Below are 18733 nucleotides of genomic sequence, written 5' to 3' on the forward strand. Positions count from 1 at the left end.
GTGAAACAGTTAGAGACCATACCACTGGAATTTGATGTTGCCTATTTACTACAAATACTACCACTCTGCATACCGTGCTATTGTACTACAGAAACTCATATCATTTCCTAATGTTAGAATCCATGCAGTGGTTTCCATTCATTTTGTTTGGCATACAGTGGAAACTTATTTTAGCTGTGTAATCCACCTCGAGTCAGCATTAATTTTTGTCAAATCACATTATTGGTATGAGGTAATGCAGTGCAGACTATTCAAATCAATCTGGTCTTATATTGCATCACCATAGTGTACCACCAACAAAAATCATTGTGGACTCACTCATGGACTAAACAAATCAACCAAACTTCAGGAGTGCGCTCACTTGTTTTCATGCTTTACTAAAATGAAAACGGAAAATACACCAAAAATATAAAATTGTATTTTGAAAAATTCAAACATGTAAAGGTTACATGATTTGCCAAGATGTTGCACCATATATGTGATTCTTGCCCATGAATAATAAATCATTACAATCCAAAAATATAACAGTTATTATTCTAAAATGATCAGTCATTTTCATTTCAGCACTTTAAGAATATTTAATGTGTTTGTCTATTGTTACTCAAGTTTTGAATGCAGGACTTTGACAGTAATAAGGTGGTCTATTTGTAGTATTGTTTGTAGTATATGTGAGTGCATGTGCATATGTGTATACTTCTTCAACCCCTGGTGGCGATTTGTAGTTAAAAAGCTAAAACACACTGGTATTATCCTTTAAAAACACATACTGTCAGAGTCCAGACGTAGACTACAGTAGCTCCGCTAATACTTCGGTTGAAAAAGGGGCGAAACGTGTTAATTCAGCACGAATGTAATGGCGAAAATCTGTTAATATGAGATATGAATTGAGGGCGGTGACAGTAAATCTCATTGTCTGAGGATTCACGGATTGACGGTGGATTGCCCAATAGGATTAAAGTCGGAGGTTCCCCCAACCAATCAAAAGTGACGACCAGGATCGGGCCCGCCCCTCAGCATATAATTAAATCCACTCCAGCGTGGTGGTGGTACGAGTGTTTGGAGTTTGAGAGCACCGAGGGCGAGGAGGCTGCGACCAGCGGGCAGCTAGTTTTCTGGGCCACCAAAACACGCTCCAGCCCGAAAAATTACAATGAAATATACTTCAAGTTTTGCTCAGAAGACGTAGGAGCTGACGTTAAAGTGACTTTTTGAAAGCGGAGCTGCTTCCTTGTTCGACAACGGGGTGAAATATCTCAACATCCTCACAAAGAAACTTTGCTCGCTAGGCTGCTAACTCGCACACACGCCAGAAAACAAGTATGACCACCGCCGAAGACTTGACCCCGGGCTGTTAGTGAGCTCCCACATGTCGAGCTGAGTGTGCTGGTGGTCGGATCTATTTCGAAATGGTCTCTGTATGAGTCAAGACTGGATTTGGTAACGGTTTTGTAGTAGTCATCATCACTAGAGGAGGAAGAGTAGGAGCTGGTTAACGACCAAACACCAACCAGAGCGCCCCCCAGGTCTGGACAGCTGCTCATTTCTGTGCGTTTGGAGCTAAATAATCCCACCTTTGTTACTGGAAACATGTCTGGCCGAAGTGGAGCAGGACAGACGAGGGGAGCTGCTTCGGGTCCACAGCCCCTCAAGGCGACTGTTCCTTATCAGCTGGCCAGCAAGCCTCGACCACAGCGGAGGGATGGGAAGCCAGGTATGAGCCTGTCACACCGTGGGGATCATTTGAAGTGGGCTTTATCTGATCCCACGACAGGAAATGCAAAAGACATTTTAAAATGGTTTCACACAAACACATAGCGTTAAGCCACCATACTTTGCTAGTGAAGTATTTGAAAAGTTGCGCTGTGAAGTTGAAATACATGTTTTAGGAAAACCCCATAGATGAAGAAATATTGGCAGCGGCATCCAGTAATAACAGTAATGCCAAATAGGAAGTCACTGCAGAATCTGTCAAATAATTTGACCAAACTCACTAAACACTTTATTCAATGTTAAATGGGGGTATTGTGTTATTTCCTGTGTAAATGTAGTTGTGGGCATAAATTGGGTCTGTTTTCATCACACTGTCATTGAAAAACCAAAGTATACATAAACTATACAGCAGTGTACTGTATATGGAAATAGTCATACTGAAAACACACCCTAGCAGTTGTTGTTTAGATATGATTATAACTGCCACAAATAATCTCATATTGATTAGTCTGTGTAAATACCCCATCAGTCAATTGATTAATCATTTGGTTTTTAGAAGAGAAAATATTTGGATTTGAAGTTTCCAGACCCCAAGATGACAGGTTCAGTGTGCTTGCTGTAAAATAAAGTATATTTACCTTATGATCATATCAAAAAATAAACACACGAAATCTTCATATCTAAATGGCTGGAACTAACAAATGTTTGGGCATTTAGTTTTAAAAGGATCTAACTATTAATTAGCCAAAAGTGGTTTTGGGTGAATTTTGAAATGATAATCTATTGAATCAACTTTGTAGGTTGAAATAATGGTTTAAGTAATATATGTGTGCACAAAGCTATGATAGACTTACAATTCAACAGTTCTGTTGAAAACCTGACACAATGCCCATGTTTTTAAGCAGTTACCTCATTAAAAATGAAACGTTTTGTCTGACACGTACAGCTGGAAAGTCGAAATCGCATCAGTTGAGCTCTGGCATGAGACGGACGATGTCTCTTGATGCCATCATCGGGCCATACCTGCAAGGACACTGGCCCAAAGAACCAGACAGCCAGAGCAGCCTGTCTCACAAAGACAAATCCACTCAGGTCAGCTCCATCTTGTGAACATAGTAATGCTTGGAAATTGAATCATGTTTGTCAGCAGGAAATGAATGTGTTACTACTTTTTTTTTTTTTTTTTAAATTTAAGTGTTTTTGTGTTACAAATGTCACTGAGTCAGCTTAGAAGATTAGTTTGCATTTTTTTGCAGCAGAAGTGGATAGGGGAGGGAGGGAGTGTCCAGTGCTTGCATAGCTGTTACAGGGTGAGAACCACAGCCATGAGAACAGTTCCTACAGTCAGCTGACGAGGCCGTTTCAGCTGCACCCATCCTCTCTGCTCTGTCTGCAGGCACTCGCCACTGCTGTTTGGTTGCCCACATCCTCCCATGTCTTTGTTTTTCAGTTTCTCCTGCTCGTTCTCTCTTCTACTTCTATTTCTTCAAGTGTGAATAGAGAGCCTGTGGGTGTGGATGGTGTGATGTGGCTGCAGATCAGGCTTTGAGCAGTAAAGGTTGATCAGAGCTGAGTGTGAAATTATTGGTATTATATGGTTGAAGTGTTTATATTACGTGAGTTCAGTGTAATAGTTTCCATGCACTGGTAATGCTGCTTCAGGGAAAGCTGTGTAATACATGAAGTTACCCACGCACTATATAATTTTAAGGGTATAGGCTTTTGTGGCAGCTGACCATATTGTGGTTTCTTTCTCCCCAGACCCCAGATTCATGGTCAGATAAATCCCAGAGCAGGAGAGGAAGCAGCAGCCACAAACGTTCGGCATCATGCGGCAGCGCTGAGCATCTGCGAGAGGTCAGTGTCTGCCTTTATTGCCCAACTTGTGCTTGTAACAACCAGGTTTGCCAAAGCTGAGTGTTTAGAAGGCAAGCTCTTTTAAAAAGACCTGACTCAATTATTTTGACAGCATTAAGCAACATATCATAAATCATCTAGTCTTTTATAGTGACTTCCCTTTTTAGTTTTCACTTCATCATCTCATCATATTTAACCTGAACATTACATAGTACAAAATTAACACATAATCTAGACACTACTGAAAACAACTCAGGACACTTTTGAAGAGGCCTTGTTGTATGGTGTGTGACATGTAATGACTTCGTCTGTGTGTTTGTGCGTGTGCGTAACCTTTGAGTGACATGAACCTCTGTTCATTCCAGATTGCTAAACTAAAACAACAGCTGCAGCAGCGCAACAAAGCTCCAGTCTCTGGGGGACATGACAAAGAGCGCCAGCGTGGCTGTCCTCCGGGGAACTGTAGCCTAGGATCTACTCAGGTACTTGGCGTCATCACCACACATATAAACACACTGCATTGCGTATTGCAAACATGCATTTGTATATACATTTTAAAGACAATTTTGGGGGGGAACGGATGACAACGACGGACACAGATCTTGAGTTTTTCATATCAGTGCTTTAGCAATATTCAAAGTGAGTAAGTCAAGAGTGCAAGTCTTTGCAGGAAGTGAGTGAAATAAAACACCAGTGCAACAGGAAGACAACTACATCATGCTGCTTCTGCTTTTCAGAGAGAAATGCGAAGTTCTCTTTTTCCGCACAGCTGGTTGGCTGAGTCTTTTTGGGGTTTGCCATCCTTCACTGGGCTTGTTTCAGAGTAGAGTAACATTAAGAACATTCGTAAACCTGATTTGTACCTGAAGCTGTTTAAGATTTGAATGAGCACTTCTATACTTCTCAGTTTTGATGAGAACTGTCTAACCTCTGTGATATCTCAAGCACATGTTGCTTTAATACTACAGTCATGGAGAATGTGCTTAGGGAATTGCATGTGATTGCTTCAGGATTTGTTTTAGTAATAAAAAAACAATAATTACTTATACTGCATGCCTCACACAAAGAATGTAGCTCACAGGGTTTCACAGTAAGATGAAACAAATCGCTGTTTAAGCTGCTTCTCAACTTGTAGTAAAGCAGCCTGAATTCCATTTAACTTGTTTATGTATCCTCAGACTCAGCCAATTCCCATTCCTCTTGCTCCCTTGTCTACACTGGTCCCTCGCCTGCGCTGCAGTGTGGAGGGCCTCAACCAGGAGCTGGAAGGCATGTTCATCTGCCAGCCACCTCATCCTCAGAACGGGGTAACTGTTACACACCCTCCACAATGCTTACATATGTGAAAAGATGTAGTTGTCTTACTTGTAACGAAAGGATGATTTTTACTTTTAGATTCCTAAAAAGGCATATGTCATTTTCTCCTGAAGTAACACTGATATTCACTCCAAAATGTGTTTCCCCTCGTTAGCTTCTTGATGTCCCAGACGGTCATCGTGCTCCAGTTCCTCTGCAGAGCTGGAGAAGTGGATCTCAGAGTGACCACGCCACCACACCTCAGTGCTCGTCTTCCACCTCCTCCTCACCCTGCTCCTCACCCATCTACATCACCACCTCCCCACCCAACTCTGAAGACACTCCTCTGGACGTACACCAAGGTTAGTTTGTCGGTATGATGTCTCATTCAAACAGGACATTTCTTTTTCTAAGATACTATATATACGCACGCACGCACACACACAGGTAAACTTGTGTGCAAGAGACATTTACATGAACATAAAATTCCAGAAAAAATGTATATTGATTCTATAGAGGTCAAAGAAAGCATAAAGGCAATGTATTATTGAATAGAAAGTATCTCAGTTGCATAAATAGTCTAACATGTACTTTTGTAGCACATTTGTACTGATAGCAGGTCTCAGGGGGTGATGTGTCTGTGATATTCACACCTCTTGCAGCCACTCAAGAAATAGCCTAAGATTAGGAAACTACCCAGACCCAATGTAAAATCAGCAAAACCACCCTGCAAGCACACACAGAGAAACTCTTAGACACATGCACGCACGCACACTCTCACACACACACTGCATATCTCGGGCTCAGGAACTAAGTCAGTATCATTGCGCCAATGAATTACAGCTGTAGTCTCAAAGACCACAGTGGTTCCAGACTAGAGAATTTTCTGCTCTACCATGTAGAAGTTTTAGTCATTAGGTGCTGCTTTAATTATCTGTGGTGTCTTGACCTCATGACTCTGTGTTTTAAATAGACACAAGGAATAAATATTTATAAGAATATCTACCACTTACACCTGTGTTTACATTTACCCCATCTCATAACAGATGCCACAGTTCATATTCCAGAAGTGCAGTCATTTTTTTCCCTCTAGTTTTTTTTCCCCACCTTTTAAAAGTTAAACTCCCTTTTCACAAAGTGGCAAAAGAGAATAAATCAATATTAGAGGTCTTGCTTTTATGTGACTAGGTTTGATTTTGAAGCTATTAACCATTTGACTGTGGACAGTGGGTTATGGTAACAGTAGTCTCAACTGTACAGCATTACATTTCAGTGTAGTTCACTAGTGATTTTATTGCTTCAGTGAAAAATCTGAAAATGTTTTGGGTTCCTATGTACTGACATTTCACTTGAATCGTCTTTTCAGGGTTGACAGACGGTGCAGAGACTGGCCTCCTGTCTTCATTCTCCTCCCAGAATGAGGCAGACCCCTCCCTGCCTCTGCTGATCTCCTGTTCCCCAGGGCCCAACAAAAGTTGCTGTTTCCAGAGAGAACCTCCAGAGGGCTGCGAGAAGGTTAGAGTGTGGGAGGAGATCAGGTATGTTTTAGAAGTTTCTCTGTAACTTAGTTACTTTGAGGCAAATCCTGGATGCAGTAGCTTCAGAAATTATTCAGACCCCCCTTTTCACACTTGGTGTTGTAAATGTGATTTTATTAAATAATGAAATTATTTGTCCTTCAATCACCTTTAATTAGTGAATTACAAAAGTATTCAGACTTAATTGTGCATTTTTTTTAAAAAGGCTCTTTTGGCAGCAAATACAGCTTTGAGTCTTCTTGAGTAAGAATCTTCCATTTTCCCTGGAAAATCCTCTCAAGCTCCATCAAATTGGATGGGAAGCATCAGTGAACTGCTCTCTTCAGGTTTCTCCACAAATGTTCTGTGGGGTTTAAGTCTGGACCACTCTAGGACAGTCAAACGCTTATCCTGGAGTGGTCCAGTGTTGTCTTCGTAACTTGGTTCAGATCATTGCCGTGTTCAAAGGTGAACCATCACCCCAGTTGCAGGTTGCAGATTTTTCTTCAAGGGCCCCTGTAAGTGGCTGCATTCATCCTTCCCTCAGTTTGGATTAGTCTCCCTGCTGCTGAGGAGCCTTCTACTGCATTATGCTGCCACCACCTTGTTTCACTGTAGTGATGGTATTAGCAAGGCAATGAGCACTGGCTGGTGTTTGTCACAGATAGCCTATGGAGCTTTGCACAAAGAGTTCAATTTTTGTCTCAGCAGACCAAAGAATCTTTTTCATGCTCCAAGTCTTTTAACTGCCAAACACAATAAAACTAAAATTAGTGTCAAATTAAATCAGTGGTGTCTGTAAATGAGGTGTAGTGGTCTGAATGCTTTCTGAATGCACTGTACTCTGTTCCGACCTTGGTGTGTATGCCCTCTGGTGGTTTATTGTTCATCCTCATACAAAAATGATTTACCTTTGATTCATACAAAATAGAAAGTTTGGTTTATATTTTAAAAAAGAATTCAGAGTTTTGATAAATTACAACTTACAGTATTTATTTATTTTATTTCCTGGTTAAATCAAAACAATACCTTTCCACCCAGTCTTTTGACTGGTATGGTAATCTTGTCATTAGTTTGTCACTGATCTTCTCCTTTGATTCTATAGCACTGAACGCCAACCCAAGCCAGCCCTCATCTCCTCCTGCCCAGACCCTAACAAGGTAAACTTCACCTCCCACGGGGGATCAGCCTTCTGCCCCGTCAGCCTCCTCAAGCCCCTGCTACCCTCTATGGACCTGCTGTTCCGCAGCCTTGCCATCTCTCCAACAAGCTCCTGTCAGACCGTGTCATCTGGCAACCTGGCTGCTCCTGCAGATCTCCCTGCCACCACTGCTGCTGCAGTCATAGGAGAAAGCTCTGGGGAGGGCCTCGCTTTCTGATCACAGCCACAGGCTTTAGTGTGTTAATGATTGTGCATAATGCAAATCTGAGACAGATTTGTTGCTTTATTTTTGGACGAGGCCCATTCTTTTTCTACACAGGTATAAAATAATCTTATGTTAAAAATAATATGAAAGAAAATAATTAATATACTCATGCAATCCAAAGTATGTGCCTCATAAGCTACTTGTTTTGGGTTTCTAGGCATTCCAACATCTCCAAACCAATGCCTTCTTGGTTCTGACATTTTTATCATCCAAAGATCTATTCTTGGCCAAACCGGAGTGTGAGAGATGGTGCACACTTATTCTACTCTTAGCTCTGAATGAGACATGATTTGACTTTAAAAGTTCTACAGATGTTATTTTTGTTATCTTTTTTACTTGCAAAAAAAGTAACTTGTGCGCACACATCAGTGGATAAAAACCTGTTATTGTTTGACGTTCCAGATGTTGCTTGATGGTATGTTCCAGTTTTGAGGTTTCACAGCATAGTTGACTGACTAACCAGTTTTAGTGGTATAGATTTGTCATACTAAATGTTTCTCTGAAGATGTTCTTTTTCTTCTGCAAAGCTGACAAGTTAATGTTCCGATAGTTTTATTTCTGGTAGACATGTTTGCACAAATTGAACTGCTACTTTTGAGTCGCAATTCTTATTTTTATATTCACTTTTGTACTTCATTGTAAATGTAAGAGTAGTAATCTGTATTTTCTACATCGTTTTCAATTACCTGCAATATAAGCTAAAAAAAAAAAAGTTAGTTTTGTTCTGTCGGTATATTCGAGGCAGGTGTTCTGACATGTTGTGGATGGATGGATGGATTTTGTTTATGCACTTCCAGGAGAGGGTGTATGTGAAGAAAGAGATGCTTCTTCCATTCAATGGTCCTGGGTTTAATGCCTTGACAGGAGTTTTACTTCTTAGTTGTAGTATCGTGGTGACATACCGATGGATTGAAACATCGTCTTTCCAAAAAATGCCTCAATTTCAATGTTCCATGAATTGGTGTGGATGCTGGGGACGTGCTGTTATCTCAGGTTCTTTGTTCTGTCCACATAAACAAAGATCAGTACTGTGTTGTTTGTCATTATTAAATTAGTCTTAAGTCAGAACTGTCAATGCTCTCGTCTGAGTTTCTGATGTCTGCAGTGATTGGTCTGGTTTGGGTGAGTATGAAACCAGAGTATTGGTACAAAAAAAAAAATGTTGCTGCAATATTATGTGTGTGTGTGTGAATATTGCATGTGCTGGTTTTGTCACAGTTCCTCTTCATACTGTTACGTTAACTGTGTGGGTCTGCATGTTTGTGGTGTTAAACCATGACATTATTTTTAAATGACACTGTGGCCGTCACTGTTTTGAGTCGATTACCAAAGGTCAGCCTTTTAATATCATTAGATCTTATTCATTTTATAGAAATCACAATGTTAACTGCTGTGCTGTTCATGTCTGAGTCCTGTGTTTATCTGGGTAAAATGTGAAATCAACATTTCCCTCTTGTAGCTTAGCAAACGGTGCTAAACAAAATGTCAGAAAGTAGTTTTAGAATTATTAGTCATTTTTGAAGCAACATGCTCACCACTTTGAGCTTTTTGAATGTTAGGATTTCCTTGGATTATGGAATATGATGGTAAACCTGGTAAGTCTGGAAAGTTGAAGTCTTTAACTTCATTACATCTGACTCGACTCTCTTCTGCTGATGAAGTTTATGTGATAAGATCTAAAGCTCCAGAGCAGCTACTTACTGGTTTATATGGTGAAGCAGTTTCAGGTTCAAACCTGCCGATCAAGATGTGTCTTTATTCTTTTGTTTCTAAAGACGTGAACGTTCCCGTTCAGGCTCCATATTGAAAATAGAGAATATGTAGCATCAGTTTATCATTTTTTTAATGACTGGCTTATTTCTTGGGCGTATACTCATATAGATCTTCAACTTGATGCCAGGAAGCTGCACTTTCCACTCCGCACATGACATGCAGCTCTGCACGGCACAATGTACAGCTGTTGTCGTTGCATTGTGGGATTGGCTGACAGCAGAGGAGGTGGTGTACGCTTCAGTGTGCGCTCAGGCCCGCAGGAAACGGTAAGGGATCCTCCGCAGAAGCGCACATCTTATCCGCGAGTTTTCGCTTTAACGGGCAGTTTGCGGGAGGATTGTCCGCCATGTCGTCCATACTGGGGGTCGTCAGCAAACAGCTCAGGACCCACCCTGCTGTAAGTCCCTCATATTATATCTTAATATTATTTGCGAACGACCCGGTGACATTGAAAGCGTTGGAAGGACGCGGTGTGCTTAAGCGCGCTCCCGTTCCCGAAAACCTCTTCTTAATTAGGCCTATATGATAAAAAAGGTATTTGTCCACTTACTTAGCCTGCACGTTTCATAAAGAATGATATTCACTCAGGTCTGTGGCTGCAGAAAATGTAAAATCCCTCCACAGTTAGATCTCTGGCACAATGCGTTAAAAAAAAATGCGATTTTACACCAATAAAACCGCGTTTACCTTCCTGGTTCCTCCTCTCATGATTTTATTCCTCTTGTCTTCCATCATTATATTTTTCCTCTTAAACCTCACGACACAAATATTTTTGCGTTTTTCTTTTTTTTTTTTTCCTTTTTGGTAGCTTAAAAAAAAAGAAACCATGAGGCAGGGTGTGTTAATACAACAGTCTACAATTTCACTGACTTGTTATAATAATGACTGAAGGGAAGCATCACATGTCTTTATACCCACAGCCATGTAAGGTACACAACAACTGCATGGTCTCCACACTGACGTGACTCCAGGCCGGGACAAGGCATGTTAGAGTCTGCTGTTATTTGTCCAAGGGCGATGGGGTGAAATGTTTTGCTTTAGGTTTCACAGGCCACTGAAATAAACTGTCAGTTTCCCTTTAGGCCTTAAGTGACAGGCTACAATAACATGACATAGGTGGAAATATTAAGTATTTGAATGTAAGCAGTCTTATGTATGACAGGGTGGTATTATTACTCCTGATTAGTCTCATTGTGTTCTCAGAATCAGCCTATATGATTATTTTAACAATATATAGCTTCTCTTCTGGCAGACAGTTTGTTGTTTATTCTGACACATAATGATCAGTGATCTTGTGATTTGGTCACTAGCTGATCCCACTCTTCATCTTCATCGGCGGAGGGGCAACCATGAGCATGCTGTACTTGGCTCGGCTGGCTCTGAAAAACCCTGATGTCTCGTGAGTACCAGAAATATCTGAGATATATTGTAATTTTTGCATTCTTGTGGATAAATCTCTGTTTTCTTCAGCCCTCTGTTGGCTTTTTGCAGTTGTTGTTGTTGGTTGATTTTTATTAAAACCCCACTCTCAAGAGTTTGCTTTCCTTTTCCTCAGATGGGATCGCAAGAACAACCCAGAGCCCTGGAACAAGCTCCAGCCCAATGAGCAGTACAAAGTAAGAGCTGCTCTCAACATTTTAAACACAATCTACCTCTCCAGTTCTGATGAATGAATCATTTACTGTTGTTTTTCTATTTCCTGATGTGTCAGGTTGGTTAGATTTCAAGTACAAGCCTATCTCTGTGGAGAACAAGCCACATACATTTTGTTATCTTGCCTCAGTGTTGCCATTGTTGTGCTAACTGTGTACATTTCTTCCTGTGTGTTTGCGTTCCCAGCTTTTCAAAGTTAACATGGACTACTCCAAGCTGAAGAAGGACAGGCCTGATTTCTAAGTGACTTCTGTTACTGAGATTGTCGTCAGTGTGATGAGCCTTTGCACTTTTTTTCCGAAGAGAAAGTAATCCCATGACGCTGAATGAAGGTGCTACAACTGTGCTACACTCGTTCAGTTAAAGGGATTATTCATTTGATTGTCATCGACTGTATGAATAAAACAGGCAACCACCTGTTTTACTAAATGCTGGATTTTTTTTTTTTTTGACGTTGTTGTGAATGAATAAAAACATTTTAGTCTCACGTCTCATTTGCATGTGTATTTTTCACAGTAGTTGTAATGCCCAGCTAAAGTACATTAGTAGTACTTATTTGTTAAGTTAATCTTTTCACCTGTAGAGACTTTTAAGGTAGATTACTTTTTTCTAAATTAGAAAAAAAGTTTGGCTTTGTCCATGTTACATGTTTTTATATTGTTCACCCTAAATCTATTTTTTATATAGTGGTAACTTTAATTTAAATATATTCTCCTTTTGGGTTTGAAACATTTAAGAAGTTTGGCTTTATTTCAACTATCCTGGCTAGTTTACATTTATTGGTTTTTAATTACAATTTGCTTGTGTGGGTTTCTCTGCTGTATTTTTTGTATATGCAATAAGAAACTGATGAGTACTGATGATATGTCTGGTACACATCAAACAAGCGAACAGATAGATAACTGGTGTCACAAATCTTAGCAGATAACATTTAAAAAAAAAAAATATTTTCACCGAATCCCCCCCTTGTAATCCCCTTGATTCATCGGTTGGTGGCGATAATGCTCCGATTGAAGTTAGCGCGCTGTTTAAATACAGCAGAAGAAGAAGAAGATGATGAATATCTCGCGAGGTTTCACTCAAAAATAACCCGGGATGTCGTGAGTAACAAATCCGTTGTTGACAATATTAGGCAGCTAAAGGCGCATATACTTTTTTAAATAGACAAAACCTGTAGTAAACAGCTGTTCTTAGCTTCGTTGTCGAACTCAAAGATTTTCGGCTGAATGATAAAATAAACCCACCTTGAACTGTTTAACCCTTTTGTAACGTTAAACGTTTTCACTCCGGTTGAAAATGGATCACACGGAGGATTTGTCTCCTCGGGTCCTGCTAAAACATATTCTCAGCACCGAGCCACCCAGGACTCCTCTAACCCGCAGGTATTTCACCTTAATCTCTGTTGTGCTTTTTGACGGAAAAGAAGTAAATCAAAGGATTAGCGTTTCAAGCTTTAAAAAACTCACTTGCTAAGGAAATGCCAAGTTAACTAGCTCACTTGACGCTTAAGTTGAAACTATACACCCAAACTCAAAAATATAAACCATAAATCAAATGTACATACAGGATGTGGGACACATTTGATGGAGTCTTGCCTTTCAGATGACTCTTGGTGAATTTGTATTCAGTTTTGAACTAATGGTGAGCTGTCTCGTCTTTAGTTCCTCCAAAATGCAGAGTACCAGGGAGACCAGGAGCAGCAAGAAAAATGCTGTTGCCCAAACCCCACAGGACATCTTGAGGCGCAGCCTGAAACAAAAAATGCGTGAGGTGAGGAGGATTTGGCAGAGTATATCCTGATAATGAACATATTGTTGAGTCTCTTAAAACTCCCCTCCCTACTTTCTTTCCAGAGTATAATCAGGAAATCTGCATCTGCTACAAGGAGGAGGGCCACCTCGTCTGTGCACGGAAAGACACAAACTCCTGCCTCAGCCTCGGTGGTGTTTGATGATGGAGACACACCAAGGCATTTACTCAGGAACATCTTGCAGACAGGTGGGACCACAGACCTACTTTTCTTTTCACGTCATGTTGCCATGATTTTTTTTTTTTTTTGTCCTTGTAACAGTTCCTGCTCCTGTAATTCAGAGCCTTTAAAGTGCCCTGTGGTTCACGAGAAAGCCGCATCAGAAGAGCCACAGCCTCCTGCAGCCAGGTCCAGCCTAACCAGCAAGCGTCTAAGGTGAGTGTATTTGTAACAGGATGTTGAAGACCTTTGTGAAGCCTGAACAGCAGTTTTTTAAAGTATATGCACTTGTGAGGACTCTACCTTTTGGGGCGTTGTAGGGTGTTAACAAAAATTCTCAGGACCTTGCATCCAATTTCTGAATTACCTTGTGGTTATATATAACAAATATATTTTTATTTTTCCCAACTTTCAGTATTGAGCTGTCAAGTTTGGATCTGCCTGATCTAACTATTGGCAACGCTGCAAGCAGTGTAAAAGGACTGAGCAGAAAGAGACCACGTCGGAGCTTTAATGTGACGGCTTTTGAAAAACATCTTAAAGGTGGAGACGGTAAAGTTAAGGCCATTACTGATGAGCTTCAGTGCTTGACAAGATGCAAATAATGTTAGATTATTGCTGCTACAAGAAAGGGACAGTTTTGTAGAAACGGGAGCAGTTATGCATATTTTATCGACTAGCTGATGGATGCTGTATGTTTACAGATGCTGAAGAGGAAAAGGAAGAATCCATAGGTAACGGCTCGTCACTTTCTTTGTCAAGGTAAATTACACAAAATGCTGTGTAGTTGTTTTTTGGTTTTTAACATATGCGGTCAGGTATTTGTCATCATTAATAAATGTCTTTGTGGTTTGACAGCAATTAGATCACTGTTTACAATGACAATGGCCTGTGTGATGTGTTTTTTAGTTCAACTTCTTTGACTCTCAATACACCCTTTGTGGGTGGGGGGACTGAGAAGAGGGGCCTGCAGAGAAGAGTTACCAACCGTCAGAAAATCACAGAGGATGAATTTGACGCTGCAGTAATAAGGAGACAGATGGGAGGTAATCATGGTCATTAATAAAATAGTCTTCTTCATAACTTAGCAATAGGCTTGGTGTGTCCTCATTATACCCCTGCATCTACAGGAATGAGAAGATGCTGTAGATACAGTGCATTCAGAAAGTATCATTTTCAATTTTGTAATGTTGCAGCCTTATACAATTGTTTAAAAATGTGTTCTCTCATTAATATACACTCAACATACCACATAGTGAAGTGTATCACTAAACACTTGCCTGTATTTTATTGGCTAGCTAATGGATGATATTATGCTTACAGAGGCAGAAGAGAAAAATGAAGAATCCATAGATGACTGCTCATCACTTTCTTTGTCAAAGTAAATTGTATTTTAAAAAAAAAACCCTACAATGTCATGTAGTGTTTTTATATATAAAAATCTTTATTTATTTATTCATTTTTTGTAATTTGATAGTTGGATTAGTGTTAACAGTGTCAGTATCTGTTTTGCAGTTCCACTTCTCTGAGTCTCAAAACACCCTTTGTGAATGTTCGGACTGAGAAAAGGGGCCTGCAGAGAAGAGTTCCCAACTATCGCAGAATTACAGAGGAAGAATTTGGCGCTGCAGTAACAAGGAGGCAGATGGGAAGTGATCATGGTGAATATGATACTTTTAGCAGATTTCCCTTTTTGTTTCATATGTGAACACGAGTATAGCAACTTAATGAGAGCACTGATTAAAAATGTATTATGCATATAAGTGGTCTCTGTCTGGTGTGTTTTGACCTCTTATATGGCATCTGTTAATGTAGCTTTTAAATTCCAGCTTAGCTACATGAACAAGCAGGGTGGAACCAGGTAGCTTTTATTTGTTAGAAGGGAGGAGTGAATAGTGTGGCATGAAACAGATGTGAAGTATCTGCAGCTGCTGTCCTCAGTGCCATTGCTAATGTTCTTTAATATTTACCTGTCACCCAGGAGTTAGCAGCTCTGCGGCGGAGAAGCAGGGTCCCAGTCAGACCACCTACTCTGAGGACTTCACTTTGGGCCTAAGCAAACTCAGTGAACCTGATATCACGATCGACGTCATCAACTGTAACACAGCTCTCTACGCCCATCCTGATGCCATGACCTCCCACTTTTCCATTGCTGCGACACAGGACAAATTCACTGTGTTGGCTTCTCAGCTTCAGAGAGAGCTGGAAGCAGAGCAGAGCAAGCTGGGGAAAGAGAAATCAGTTTATGTATTTCCATCTGAGCAGGACGCTTTGGCTGAACCTAAGAAAGACAAATGTTTTTCTCAGTCAGAGGAAAATGCGGATGCGGCTGAATCGGAGGAGGAGGAGGAGGAAGGGCAGAGTACAGCTGATGGTCGGAGTGCAGCTCATTCTCAAACTGAAGAGAAGGATTTGACCAGGTCTCAGTCTGAGAAGGAAGAGGGTGCAGCAGAGCCTCAAACTGAAGAAGATGAAGGTGCATTTGATTCTCTGCCTAAGAATGATGTTGACCCTATGTCTCAGTCTAAGGAGAAGGAGGGTGCACCAGAAGAAAATGTAGTTGAATCTCAGTCTGAGAAGGATGATGAAGCCATGTCCCAATCTGAGGAAGAGGGGGATGCAGAGCAATGTCAAAGTGATGGAGAGGTTCCTCCAGCTAGTTCTCAGTCTGAGGAATTGAGGGATGTGGCTGAGTCTCAGGAGGAGCAGGATGAGGAAGAGGAAGAGGGTGACCAGGCAATCAAACCGCTGGAGCATGTCAGTCGAAGGTCTCATCGCTCTGAGGGTGCACTCATTATGCCTGTTACAGAGACAGGGGGAGATGTGGGGGATGCCACAGAGGCAGGTAAGGTCAGAGAATATAATCTCTCCAGGAGGATAATAGAACTACAACTAAAAATAATCTTTTTTTGTTTCTTTTTTTTACTTTTTAATATTTTTATTAACTCATCAGTACAGAAGAGTTCTCTTTACACGTTAACAGAAACCAGGTCGATGTATTCAGAAAGCTTGTTTTATCCAACTGACAGTATATAACCAAACCAGATATGAGACAGAAATACAGTAAATCCTTGTTTGAAAGCTAGAAATTATGACTTTTTTTTTGGCTCATTCATTTTTCTCATCATTATGTCTGGCTGAAAATAAAATTTAAAAATATTTTCAGGTCTAAATAAATTGTCCAAAATTCATGAGTTAAATTTCTCTTTTAACTGTTTTTTGCATGTAGGATGGTCTGATAGCAGGTCCAAGTCACACAGCACTACTTACCTACACAGCAGCCAGCCTCATTTGGAAATACCTGACTTGGCTGAGACTTCAAGTCAAGGACAAAAAGATGCTTCTTGTACAGAGACCAAGCTCGATGCAGATAAAGAGAAGATTAATATTCTGGGTGTGACGCATGATATCGAAGCCAGCAGCCCCATGAGCGACGCTTTACCTGAAGAAGCTGCTGGCCAGGAAGAAGAGTGGAGCAGTGAAGATGATGAAGAAGGTCAGCCTCTGTTTTGAGTGTTTTCTTTTTAAAATTACTCTAAGACTAAAACGTGCTGTTTTGTTTTCTAAAATATTCAGAGCTCCCCTGCAAGACTCCAGCATTTGTCCGAGAGAAGCAAAACTTTTTTCACAACGATCCTCTGGCCTCACCTTGTTTTCCTAAAAATATTCAAGCCAGGCAAGTTGCACTTCCTGCTATATTCTAGTTCTATTCATCTAGTCAGTTTATTATTAAAAAAGTAGCTGTATTTTTAACCTTAAAAGATTCATATTACAATGTTAGATGTCAAATATGGTTAAATAAAGTAAATTATTGGATGACCTGTTTGATTATACAGTTTATCAGCTTTTATGTTGCCTAACATTTCTTCTAATTGTGTCATCAGTGGTACAAGTAAAGGTAAAGCTTTACCTGCAGCGAAACCAAAGCAGGTAAGACCGAAGAGAGGACCAGCTAAGAAGGAAGCAGGATTTCCTAAGAGTTACCTTATGGGTGTCTTCAAACACTTTGCTAAAACGAAGGTCTCTGCAGATGTTTACCCTGTTCTTAAAGAAATGTAAGTAACTAGGACTTTAGAGATTTTGAATCTAAAAAGTGCTGGAACTAATATATTAACATGCGGCTGACAGTGTTTTTGACCAGTTATAACTGAAGTGTACTGAAGTAATTTCAAAGCCATAACTGATACATGTCTTTGCTTGGAACAGAATGGATAAATTCTTTGACCGGCTGGTGGAGGACCTGGAGACGTACGCAAATCATGCAAAGAGAAAAACCATAGAGGTTGAAGATGCTGAGCTTCTGTTGAAAAGGTACATGGAATGTGTATGAAGAAGCAAAAATAAAGTGTTGGTCTTTGATTCCAGACTGGGCCATATGACATCTGGATGGAACATTTTACCCATAAGACACCCTTTAAAATGACAAATTAAATAAAACATTGGTTAGAGCCATTCAACAAAGCAAAAACAACATGCCCACTAAAAACACACATCATGATCCGTTCACATCGATTAACAATTAAGGCAAGAACTGTAGAGAATTGTAATTCCCAAAGACGTAACAATAGGAAGAAGCAAACGTTGCACTTGATCAGCATATAAACTCTGCTACACTGGGATTATACTGACCACTAGATGGCAAGCTTGAGCTCCATGTTTAATCTAAAAACAACAGGTGACACGAGTAGTCGAATGAAAAAACTGCAGTTCAGAAATATCCTTTTGTGCTGCACTTGTTGGTGAGAGCATACATCTTGCCAGAAGTACAGATAAAGAAGTTCTCTTTGCAGCATACTTTTCATCCGAGCTATTACATTTAACTGTGTGTTTTTGCACTCCGCAGGCAGGGTTATGTGAATGAAAAGGTGCCAGTGGAAGTGCTTATTGAAAAGTATCTTCGCATGGAGCAGCGCAAGCTCCTGATCCCCATTGCAACCAGTGGAAATGCTGTCTTCCCTAAACTGCGGCGGTGAATGTTTTACTCCGTATGTCCATCTACTTTTAGTGTTTGTATGTGATGTATATTTTTTATCATTTCATTATTAGTGTAATTATCTGTACTTAACTCAAGAGATGGCTTGAAAGCAGTGGTTTGTCATTATCCCTTAAATGAGTACAAATGTCTTTCTCTATTTCATTTTATGCATAAATGTTATTTGACTTCTAAAATAAATAAAAGCTGCAATAGAGTCATCCTTATTTTTGTGCTTGGTTTGTAGCTGTTGATTGGTACCTTTAAATGTAATATATCCTCCATCAAGTGCCTTTGTTAACCCATGTGAAGAAAAAAGTTTAAACTGCAGTTATCAATTCAGAGCAGTTTTCATTTGATTGAAAAGTGATACAGAAGGCTGCTGTTTTCTTTTATATATCGGATATAAGCTTACAGGCCACTGGGGAAGCAACATATAATTGTCAGACATTTGAAGTTTGTTCATATAGTCTATAGCAGCACAATACTATCAGTACCAAAACAAATCACAAATGATAGAACAGACATGTTTAAGGTGAGCAGATGAATCCAAAGGTTA

At 40.2% G+C, this 18733-nt stretch overlaps 3 protein-coding genes across 5 annotated transcripts; all 3 read left to right on the top strand.

Moving 5' to 3' along the window:
- Positions 1-1049: 1049 nt before the first annotated feature.
- LOC113135617 (protein FAM117A-like) lies at positions 1050-8835 on the top strand. 2 transcript variants are annotated; one of them, XM_026315802.1, is made up of 8 exons: positions 1050-1711; positions 2657-2802; positions 3472-3567; positions 3933-4049; positions 4746-4874; positions 5039-5225; positions 6230-6401; positions 7486-8835. In XM_026315802.1, the coding sequence occupies exons 1-8, from the start codon at positions 1588-1590 to the stop codon at positions 7757-7759; spliced, it is 1245 nt and encodes a 414-aa protein (XP_026171587.1). In that variant the 5' UTR covers positions 1050-1587; the 3' UTR covers positions 7760-8835. The 2 variants fall into 2 exon arrangements, with proteins under 2 accessions (XP_026171587.1, XP_033181651.1); XM_033325760.1 differs by having other exon boundaries at positions 5039-5220; positions 6228-6401.
- Positions 8836-9747: 912 nt separating this feature from the next.
- ndufa4b (NDUFA4 mitochondrial complex associated b) lies at positions 9748-11720 on the top strand. The gene is made up of 4 exons (XM_026315803.2): positions 9748-9977; positions 10891-10979; positions 11136-11196; positions 11420-11720. The coding sequence occupies exons 1-4, from the start codon at positions 9927-9929 to the stop codon at positions 11474-11476; spliced, it is 258 nt and encodes an 85-aa protein (XP_026171588.1). The 5' UTR covers positions 9748-9926; the 3' UTR covers positions 11477-11720.
- Positions 11721-12317: 597 nt separating this feature from the next.
- cenpt (centromere protein T) lies at positions 12318-18310 on the top strand. Of its 2 annotated transcripts, none has more exons than XM_026314762.1 (15): positions 12318-12615; positions 12895-13003; positions 13087-13231; positions 13325-13418; positions 13618-13754; positions 13907-13964; positions 14112-14248; positions 14526-14583; positions 14718-14863; positions 15184-16047; positions 16432-16698; positions 16779-16878; positions 17087-17257; positions 17409-17513; positions 18046-18310. In XM_026314762.1, the coding sequence occupies exons 1-15, from the start codon at positions 12530-12532 to the stop codon at positions 18173-18175; spliced, it is 2607 nt and encodes an 868-aa protein (XP_026170547.1). In that variant the 5' UTR covers positions 12318-12529; the 3' UTR covers positions 18176-18310. The 2 variants fall into 2 exon arrangements, with proteins under 2 accessions (XP_026170547.1, XP_026170548.1); XM_026314763.1 differs by having other exon boundaries at positions 13618-13745.
- Positions 18311-18733: the final 423 nt, after the last annotated feature.

The sequence above is a fragment of the Mastacembelus armatus genome, chromosome 19, assembly GCF_900324485.2.
Source record: "Mastacembelus armatus chromosome 19, fMasArm1.2, whole genome shotgun sequence".
In the NCBI taxonomy this organism is placed as follows: Eukaryota; Metazoa; Chordata; class Actinopteri; order Synbranchiformes; family Mastacembelidae; genus Mastacembelus; species Mastacembelus armatus.